Consider the following 10757-nt stretch of genomic DNA (forward strand, 5'->3'; position numbering starts at 1 on the left):
AACAGTACATTATATATATATACTCCAAATAGCGGTTCGACCCATCGGGTCGCGGTCGATCCGGTCGAACCATACGCCCCCGCACCCCCATACAAGATCAGTGATGGGCTCCGGGCTTGGGTCTGCTTCCATCACAGATCTCAGAAAATTTCCCATTCGGGTCGCCACCAAAATATGTCGGATCGGGTCAATCTTCAAAACGGGTCAAGAATTCGAGACAAACTTAACAAAGAATATTCTATACATACTTAAAAGTAAAAAATACATATTTTACAATGAATGTGAAAGCAATTTACAGCCTTTTCCATAAACCTAACAGAGGTTCTCAGAAATAAAATTAAACAATGAAGGAAGCTAACCTCACCAATCCCCATAAAGGCACGCATGAGAAGCAAGAAGGGAAGCCCTAGTCTTGCAGCTATAGGTGTTAGAACCGTTGCAACAGACCACCACACCACCCCGAAACCTAGTACAATCTTACCACCAATCTTATCTGCCCATATACCTCCAACAATCTATTCAGCATTCAGTAGGAAAATGCAGTTAGAGACTATGTGCATTAAATGATTTAGATATGCCAAGAATAAAGGATATTTTGTATGAATAACAATCATAGACAATAACATAAAAACAAAGTGGTGATAAATCGTATTAATACTAATATTGTCTTACCTAGTGTATTCATGGACAGTTTGCACCAGACAGACCACCCAGTGGGCCTGAATGATCGAGTTCTAGGTCATTACTTTTCTCAATATAATAACCATCGACTGCTCAACAGATGTTCTGGTTCAAACAGTTGTACTGCTAATAAACCATTCAGACCACTTCATGGACCACTGTTACAGTGTACAAATCCTTTAAGATTTTAAAATGGTTACTGAGATGCATTGCATAGGGCTTGAACCCAGGACCTCTTAAATATCAAATGAACTTGAAACCAAGCTAAACTCAATGGGCTATCGAATGAATCTATTGATATATGTTTTCAATTTTTATTATCGCATTTTCCCACACTGTTGGGAGCAGTCAAACTTTTTGATTGCCAATTGCCAGGCCTTAACAGATTGCATGTCTATGTATGTACAGGCATGCAGATACACGGATTACATAAACAGACCAAGACTGTCTCTTGTAGCATCCCAAACAAGAAATCTTGGGAAAATCACAATAATTCTAGGGTAGGACCATGTAAGAACAAGAACACAGGTGGACTCCATTAGGTGGGACTCGTCTTTTCATTCTTCATTCACTAGTGGGTGTAGAACTCAATTTTTGGGTTTCTTGATTTTCAAACCCGAATATTAATGTTGTGCTACTCATAATATAGTTAAGAAACCAATATCCATGCCAACCAAACCTGAGTCAGCAGGTAACCCCAGAAAAAAGAAGACTGAATTAGACCAATAGTTGCAGAATTCCACTTGAACTCCTGTGACATTGGAAGTATGGCGATGCTCATATTGACCTGCATAGTATTATATCGTTCAGTTACTATATAGATCAATGACAGTTCATTATTGTGAATTGCCAGCGTAATATAATGCTACACTCATCAACTGGAAGGGGTAGTTCTAATTAATAAAACAGTGCACAGGAAACAATCTGAGAGTTCAAGGGGTCCAAAGATTTTAGGAAGGTCCAAGCATTTCCATAAACTATAAAAGAAGATAAACACTTACACGATCCATGTTGCAGAGGAGAAATGCAGAACAACAAAGCAGTACAATCACCCAACGCTTTGGTAATTGCTCCCACCAAGATATATTTCGCACACTCCCTTCCACTAAAACAGCTTCATCTGGCACTTCCAAAGAGCTCAATGAGTCCAGTTTTGCCCCTGCTATGTCATACTGCTCTGATTTATAATCAGCACGTGTCTTAGTTGCTTTACGACAATCGGATTGTTGGAAATGCGCATTAGATATGCCAAATTTATGCAGATTTCTGGGATGAATAGAACTGCCAACAGAGGGATCTGAAGAAATAGAACATCCACATCTCCCTTGAATTCTTTGCTTAAGATTTGATACACAAAAAATTTCAGTAAATGGTGGGTATAAATGAAGATGCTCCACTTCACCAAGGATTCCTGTCTTTAGTTTTCCAGTTTTCTTGTCCAAAGGACCAATAAGATGAACTGAACTATACAAGTTTCTAGACATGTAGGAACTGCACTCTCTTAGAGTAGGTGACATTTTGTTGAAAATGTTTCCCCATGCATATCTCGTTCCATAAACACCTTGATGCTCTCCCCTTTGATGTATACCAGCCTTCTCTGTTTGATATACCTTTCCTACAGTAATTAGTGGGTTAGTAGCAATGAGATCCACCAGAAGCATCAAAGTGCAGAACTGAAACCATCGTGTGGTCCAGAAGAAAATACACAATATACACTTGTTCAGGCACACTGAAGGCAAAAGCAAACAGCAGAGTGATACAGTTTGAGTGAAGCATAAAAGTATGTTACACTACCTTTGCAAAAAAAGGCACACAAGGGCAGACCAGGGGCGGTGAAGGGTTTGTAAAACCCTCTATTTTATAGTACTTTTACCCAATAGCAGGTATGTTTTCTGTATTTTTTATAACCTGGTCCCCCTTCCAGTTACAAATTAGTACTTGACCAACTGGCCCATTAATTTGAACAAAAGAATTAAAAAATAAATTAATTAACTAATTAAAAAAAATTTAAAACTAAAATACTCCCTAAAGATCAAGCTTTTCATTCAAGGCTGTATAGAAGTTTTTAATCATTTTTTAAAGTAGTTCCCCTTCATTTTCTCTTTTTTTCCCTAATATGTTGAAATCATGAACAACTTGATATTAGCTCATTTAAATTTGTCTAATTGTTCCATGATTCTCATGAATTTGGGAATCAAGATTGGATCAGCCATATTGACTGAGTAATATGAGGATCAATCGGTTCATGTTCAAGGCAATATGGGAGGCGATACAGGCCATTATCCAAACTTGGTCAATACTGGACAAATCTTGGCTAAGTTGATTCGAGCCAATCAAAATCAGTTGCAGGCCATTTGGTTCAAGCCCTAAATCCTTGGCTTTTCTGGAACCCCCAAGGAATAATTCCTGGGTCCACCCTTGCAGGCACACAACAAGGACAATCTGCATTAATGCTGAGTGCTGAATATGAACCTCCCAGCTAGCTCTTGTCCATGCAGAAGGTTAAGTTCAACATGAAGATATACAGACAAATAACATGTGGAGATTTGCTGCATCCTTATATGAAAGCTGCAATGTGAAGAAATACTGGAATTGAGTACCTCCCAACACTGGACCAGCTTGAATTAGCTCTGCAATTAGTAGTAGAGGGACAAGCACTGGGCACTCAAGAGTCATGGTCCATCCTAGGCAATGCCTAAAGCATAAATTTCATATAAACAAGGTGACAGGGGATCACAGTCCTGGTTCATTCCAGTCATTGCCTACAGAATATCATCGAAACAAGGTGACAGGGGATCACAGTCCTGGTTCATTCCAGTCATTGCCTACAGAATATCATCGAAACAAGGTGAAAGGGCCTGTTGAACAGAACAAGACTTTTTTTTCAATGAATGGGATGGTGTACTCACAGAATCTCCACTATTCGGCTTCTTGAACAAAATACCTTTTGCAAGTGCATTATGCAGTATGTATCAGGCTCAATTCCTATTAACATAATATTTTTTTTTCCCCTTCTTGGCTATGTTGGGAAGAGGTAGCCAATACCCATGCATGAATCAATAAAAGTAAATAGTACATTTCTCGATGTTAAGAAAAAAGAAACCTGTTATTATAAGAACAAAGGTTAGCATATAGATTTCATGTATCTGTAAACCTTGCTCAAATTGACATAGAAATTCCATGATATCATGGTAAAATTCATGCTGATGATTTGAATAATAGTAAGTTCACGAGAAGGAATACCATAACCAAAACGAAAGTTCAGCTAATTTCACAAAAATGCAAAGAAATGTTTTCCTAAATTCTCCAACCTTCAATTGCTTTCTCTTTTTTATTTCATGTAGAAAATTGACAAAAAATTGTACTAAAGAAGGTGAATAATGGCAATAGTGGGTGAGAATTCTCTAGCTCCCATGATATTGAACCATTTCATCAGATGACAAGGCAATGGACTTTGATCACATTTTAAACTTCATTAGCACATGAGATGCTAAAATCTAATCAAGAAGATGATGGAAAGCCAAAAGAGTGCTGGGATCCATGATAGAACCAGAACAACAGTCGGGCATCTGTCATCCTCATTGTTTACAGACAGAGGGAGTTAAAAATAAAATGATAAGCTATGCACAAAATCAGAGAAAAATCCATCACAAGAGCTTGAGCCTAATTCTGAACTGTCCATCAGCACTCCATGATTTCAAGCATTAGAAGAGAGGGAGAGACAGACAGACAGACAGAGAATAAAATATTCCTACCTGGATCTAATATTCCAGCGTTGTGGATTAAACCCCAAAACCATTAATCCACAGAAGCTTCTGAACCATTTCAAATAAGCTAGAACGACATGCAATCAGTTCCCTTCTTCCCCCACCCCCAACCTGTGTGTGTGGAACATTGACCACTTGTAGTTTGGGACATGCACTGAATCCTCTGCTGATTGGTATGCTTAACTATTTCAAACTACTAATTCCACAAAGGAACTGCTTAGTCTGTAGACAAGAATAAATTAACGAAGTAAACAGATGACATGACCAAAACTACAGTGTCTCCCACAGAACACTCTACTCCCAGGAATTAGATCACAGTCAATACACTTCGGTAAAATCTCCTTGCAACACAGTGGACGGATGTAAGCATAAATTTTTCACCGAAATTAGATTAAATGAATTAAAACAACACAAAGCTCCTATTACCGCACTTCTCTCCTTTAATGGAGAAAGATCAAAGCAACAATCAACCCCATGCATCCACAAATTCAAACCGAATTCAAAGAAAAAACAATGTAAAGTAAAACACCAATCGGATAAAGCATAATCAAAGAAAAACTCAAAATGTAGGAACAAAATCCAGCTCAAACCACTCCTCTTCAAGCCAAACTCAAATTATTGGAAAGAAGATCTGAAATAGTGTAGAAGATTGATACCTGAACCAATAAAATGACCGAAATGACGGCTCGAAATAACCGCACCGACTGTCATTGCTCCGGCGACTACAACCACAACACTTCAAAACTACTGTGAAGCTAAAGGACCATTTGGAAACCGAAACATGATTCTTCGGTTTACACAGTTATATAGACACCATTAAATTCAGCTTCTCACTTCATCCATTCCTCCTATTCCTCCTCTGATAGTGTAGGAGAGAGAGAGGAAACAATGGATCTCAGAAATTCCTTTCATGCAAATCGATGAGCTTCTTCTCCCAAAGCGGGAAAAAAATCCATGACTGATTTTTATATGATGAGTCTGAAGCAGGGTCGACCTTTTGACACTTGGCATTTCAACTTCGTTATTGGAGACGGAAGATTCCGAGTCCACCAGAGCTCTCTCGGAAAAGATCTTGGTTCAACCGTAAATGAAAAGGGAGTAAGATGGTTTTATCGGGAATTTAAAGGACCGCATCAAGCCATCAAAGTCACAGAGTAGGGATAAAATAAGAAGCGTTTCTCCTCCGTTTAAATCACACGTGCTGCTTGCACATGCTCCACTGACGTCCAATTTCTCTTGGAAAGTACCGCTTTTATATTCCTTCCGCGTAAATAAATACCCGAAACAATGTTACCAGAAATAGAAATACCCGAAACAATTTTTTAATACGGAAAGGGTTCGTGAAAGGTAACTTAGGGCCCGTTTGATAACACTTCTGCTGTTTCTGTTTCAAGAAACGGCAGAAACAGAAATTGTTGTTTCTAGAAACAGAAACAGGTAAGAAGGGTGTTTGATAATTCTTGTTTCTGGAAACAGAAACGGGTAAGAAGGTGTTTGATAAACTTTATCTCTGGGAACATTTTGGACAGAATATGATGTTTATAAGAAATTTTAATGGGAATAAATCCACTATTGTTACTTTCTTCAGAAACTCATGGCCCTTCATTTTAATCATACCTACAACTACCAATTTCCTTATCTCGAACTACATGCACACATAAAATTCTTCTTTTATTTTTTATTTTATTTTTTCTATAGTAACGATTTTCAAACCTTCTCAACCAAAGTAAAATTCAAATAAGTCATTAAGTATAATTGGATGTGATTCTTTGGCAGGACTTAGGAGAATAGTCTTATGTAAATGTCGGTTCTTCATTCATATAGTATTAATCAAGACCTGCTCACTTAATTACAAACTAATCAAGTGATTCATGTAAACAACCAGGTAAGAAAATAAATATCAAGCAGCCTAATGATCTCAAAACCATCCAATCTTGAATCCTTTTATAGAAACACAATGGAAAACAATGCAAAATCCATTGCAGCCACAAACATTAATGGGTTAACCTTAAAGGTTTCAAAAGTCTAATTTTCAAAAGTATAATAAAAGTTATGATTCTTGAAAGCAGGGAGACACCATGAGTTGGTCTAGGAGTTGCAGTTTGGGTTCAGATTGCAGTTGGAAATGGTTTCAACTTCACTCTCTATTCCACTTCTCTGAAATCTGTTATGGGTTCAGTCAACAGCAGCTCACCATACTTGGAGCTGCTAATGGAACCTATTCGCTCAGATGATGAAGGGCTCCTCAAATTCCCTATGTCCCAATTGATCAAAGGTATTATCAAACACTTGATGAACCCCAAAATCGGGGTCAGTGTTCGACTGTGAAATCCATATAGGAACCCATAGATGAAATTCCATACCAATCTAAATCGAGAATTAGGAAAAAAGGGAAAAAAAACCCTAAATCGAACAAAAGCAGTGGCAGATAATAAAAATCCAAAATGGGAAAATTTCACTTACCGAGCTCGCCTGCTATCTCTAACTGGGTTTGGATTCTTAGCCGAACTTCGAACAGAATGAGAGGAACTGAGTACGCTTCAGATTTGAGAGGAAAAGAGAGGGATTTTATCTTTGGAGGTGAGAGTATCTTCAGAAACAAGAAACGAATCTCTGCACGAATCGTACGAATCTCCTCACCGTATGGGTTCACGAGATGGGCAGTTGATGGAAAACTAGGGTTCACGAGATGAAGATGGAGAAGGAATCGTACGGGTCCAGAGACAGGGGAGGTTCAATCTCTGCCGTAGCTTGCGTTATTCGAAGGGAATCTTGACTTCTTCTCCTTTCACTGTGAAGAGGGTGACCGCAGGAGGGCAGAGAAGTCCGGTGATGTCGGTTACGGAGAAGGAGCAGAGCCTGAACTCGCAGGGCTGTAGGTCGTCTTCTATTCTTGTACAGGGAGGCTAAACTCGCGATCGTCGAATGCTTGGAGCTCCCCATCGTCGGTTACGCCGGAGGAGATCGTTGCTTCCTCGTCGTCGATTACGCAGGGGGAGAAGAGATCTCGGTGAACTGGGGAACCGTCGTCTTCAACGGTTGTACAGGTCTCTTCTCTGTCGATCTTCGAATGAAGGTCCCAATATGTACTTTGGTTTTGTAAAAGGGTCGGGGTATCGAAGCATTGTTCCGCTTTTTTATTTCGAGAAACAAGCGAAACAAGTTTTACTTGTTTCGTCCTTTATGTTTCTTGAAGTATAAATTGTTATAAATTTCAATTTATGCTTCAAGAAACAAGTAGAACACAACATGTTTACCAAACGGTATTTATGCTGTTTCTGTGTTTCTGAGAACAGAAAAATACAGAAACACGTTTCTGGTTACGTTATCAAACGGACCCTTAGTCTTTGCACCAGCAATGGAGCCAATGCAAGTGTACTTAGAAGCATCAACGTGAATAGAATTTTCACCTTTTATAGGAGTAGGGTGATCATTTTGCCCCTCCCCTATATCTGGGGTAAGGACACATTACTTTGTAGGTTTTATTTTACCTTTTGCTGAAAAAATAAAAATTTATCAAATTTCTTCATCAGATCATATTGTGATTACTATGGGAAGAACTCTGCTGATCTAGCGCAGAAAATGCCATACCAATAGACCAATCGAAGAATGTGTGAGAGCATAATCAATACACATAACAGGGGACATTCTAGTCATTTCACGTTTGCATTAGTTTGATCGTTTCTTACACCAGGCTCACAGGTTCTGTTTTCCAATTATAATTTATAAGTGGATTGTTACATTGCCTTCTCTCTTGATATTCCACCGTCCTTTCATGTTGGGTGCTTCTGATCATGCCTATGCCTATGGTTGAATATTAAACATTACCATATGGAGATTACCCAATTATTATTTGTGATTGCTGCATGGATCCTATTACTTACGGTAGCGGTAGCGGTTGTGCTTCAACTGTAATTATTATATCCACGTTTGGGTTATGGAGTTTTATATGGACTGTGTTGATATCAAAGATCAGAGCTATACTACATGATCTACAATAAGAAATGGCAAATTGATGCAGAAAAATATTAAGTATGGGTTGATAGTAGTGAGCTTTGTACATGTCAGTACAAGGTACATAATCAGGCGGGGTGGCCTTTTGTTTGAAATTCTTTTATCAATATCTTTTAGGGCTCGTTTGTTTAGAAAAATAATTGGGGATGAGAATGTTGTTAGTATGAGATCCACATGTTAGTGGAGTGAAAGATAAGGGAAAATAGAGATGAGGTAAAGTGAAAAGTTCTCACCCAGCAGCGTTTGGTTAGAAATGAGAGATGGAGGGAAAGAAAGAGAGAGGAAAATAACGAAAAATTGGGATGATCGGACTTCCCACCCCAGCAACGTTCTAAACTGTGTTTAATTGTAATTTGTAAGGACGCTTATTTATATATGTTGCAGAAAAGGGAAGCAAATATGGATAGGGTAAGTAAGATGTCTCAATCTGTACGTGGAGGATGTAATTGGCTTTCTATTTTGCTAATATTTTCAATTTTATTATTAAAAAAAAAAAAAAAGTCAGATCCTGGTTTTGGCTAATTCAATTGTGCAACTGCAACCCCTTATAGATTCTGGAGAACAAAGTGGCGCCAACTAGAGGTGTCCTGGTAGGGTGGCCTTTTACGCTCCACACTACCAATTATGTTTGGGAGTTGTTCTCAATCTGGGTAAGACTAAAAGAATTTTTTTTATTTCACTTCAATGGTGTCGACCAACTTACTAGGGGTGAAATAGGTTAGATTGGGTTTTGGGTCCTCTTAGACAGTTCAAACCTATTCCAATGTTAAGGTTGGATTCAGATATCTAAATCCAAACCTGACCTTTATTGACCCTGATTTTTATCAAGGCCGGATTAGTCCTGATTTACCATTTGGCTCTTAATTATTTTTTCTGGTTTTTTCTCGCCCATGTCCTTATATACACTGAAAAAACATGAGATCATTAACACCAACCATTCTTAAAATAATTATAAAAGCTTAAAACCTTAAACGTTTTGGATTGAAATGGACCGAGCAATGGGCTTGGCTCGGCTTTGGGTTTGAAAATCTTAGCACAGGCCACCCGGGATCAAGAGAGGAATAGACCCAAACTTAACTCATAAATTAATTAATTTCCCAAAAAAAAAACTCCTAAATTGACCGTGCAACAATGCATGATGATGGACGTCAAATCTGGTGAATCTTCATTTATGTGAAGTGACTTTTTAATTCACATAAGCTAATTTAGGGTGGTCAATTACAGGTTTGCATTAGTTGATCCAAGAAAGCCCGACATGTTTATGACCCAATTTAGATTAAGTCCGATTAATAAATGTGTCAGGCTTGTATAAGGTGTAGCCACGTAATTTGATGGGCGCATGATCAACCCGACACGTTTACAAGCCTGATTTGAATTGACTCCTCTAAGCCTGACCCCTTTAATACTACTTATATATATATTTTTTTAATACTATTTGTATTTAGTACTATGACTATGTGATATATACAGTTGAAATGGTGGTGATTGTTATATAAACATTCATATTTTTTAGGTATTTTTAATTAATTTGAACTTATTAAACTTGAGTTGTGTAGGCGTAGTTTAATTGATTTGAGTTTCGTGGGTGAAAGATCGAGTACCTTAGTAACTTAGCTTATTTGCCCACCTTTGGCTTAATCCATTTTAACTATGGGATATTTCTTTACCATGTCCATCTTTATCTCATTTTATTGGTTTTCTTCTTCAAGCACATTCAAGAGACCAATTTTAAAGATGACCCGTTTAAAGCCCGTTTAAAATTAACCAGGTATATAGCTCGGTTAAGGCCATTTTATGGTAGTCCGATTAAAGTTCGCAACTAATTGACCCGATTATCAACTGTACCCATGCCCACACTAGCTAAGCCCGTTTACTAAACAGACATTCATGGTGCAACCTTAGAAAATTGGCCAAGCCCGACTAGGCCCTATTGAGACCGGTCCAGCTCGACCGCTTGACACCCCTAAGCTGGCTAGTTGTCACTTGTCGAGGGCTTGACAAAATGGAAAGGAGTCCGTTATCCTCAATTATTTTTTTAGAAAATAAATTATTTCAAATCCCAACAATGGAAGGGGATTGATTTCATTCCGTTTTTTATTCTCTCATTTCATTGTTTCTTATATTCTTATGTTAGATGCTTCAACGAGGGTTTATAAACTGCATTTGGGTGTGTGATGTTGAATTAAAATCCATTCGTTTCTCCATGAGAGATACATTGCAAGTTGTAACATGAAGAAGAAGAAATTTATTAGATTATATTGGTTTGCTACACTGATTAAAAGTGCAGTGATCTAA

At 38.1% G+C, this 10757-nt stretch overlaps 1 protein-coding gene across 2 annotated transcripts in view; it reads right to left on the reverse strand.

Moving 5' to 3' along the window:
- LOC122082540 (ascorbate transporter, chloroplastic-like) overlaps nt 1-5406 on the reverse strand; it is a 13970-nt gene extending 8564 nt beyond the window's left edge. The window contains exons 1-5 of one of the 2 annotated variants that reach the window (XM_042650175.1): nt 5105-5405; nt 3591-3784; nt 1683-2296; nt 1361-1468; nt 360-515 (exon numbers count right to left, since the gene is read on the reverse strand). In XM_042650175.1, the coding sequence (XP_042506109.1) occupies nt 360-515; nt 1361-1468; nt 1683-2198 (780 nt within the window). In that variant the 5' untranslated portion in view covers nt 2199-2296; nt 3591-3784; nt 5105-5405. Of the gene's footprint in view, nt 1-359; nt 516-1360; nt 1469-1682; nt 2297-3590; nt 3785-5104 lie in introns of both variants that reach the window. The other variant, XM_042650174.1, reaches the window with a different exon arrangement.
- Between the last annotated feature and the right edge of the window lie 5351 nt (nt 5407-10757).

The sequence above is a fragment of the Macadamia integrifolia genome, chromosome 6 (genome assembly GCF_013358625.1).
Source record: "Macadamia integrifolia cultivar HAES 741 chromosome 6, SCU_Mint_v3, whole genome shotgun sequence".
Lineage (NCBI taxonomy): Eukaryota > Viridiplantae > Streptophyta > Magnoliopsida > Proteales > Proteaceae > Macadamia > Macadamia integrifolia.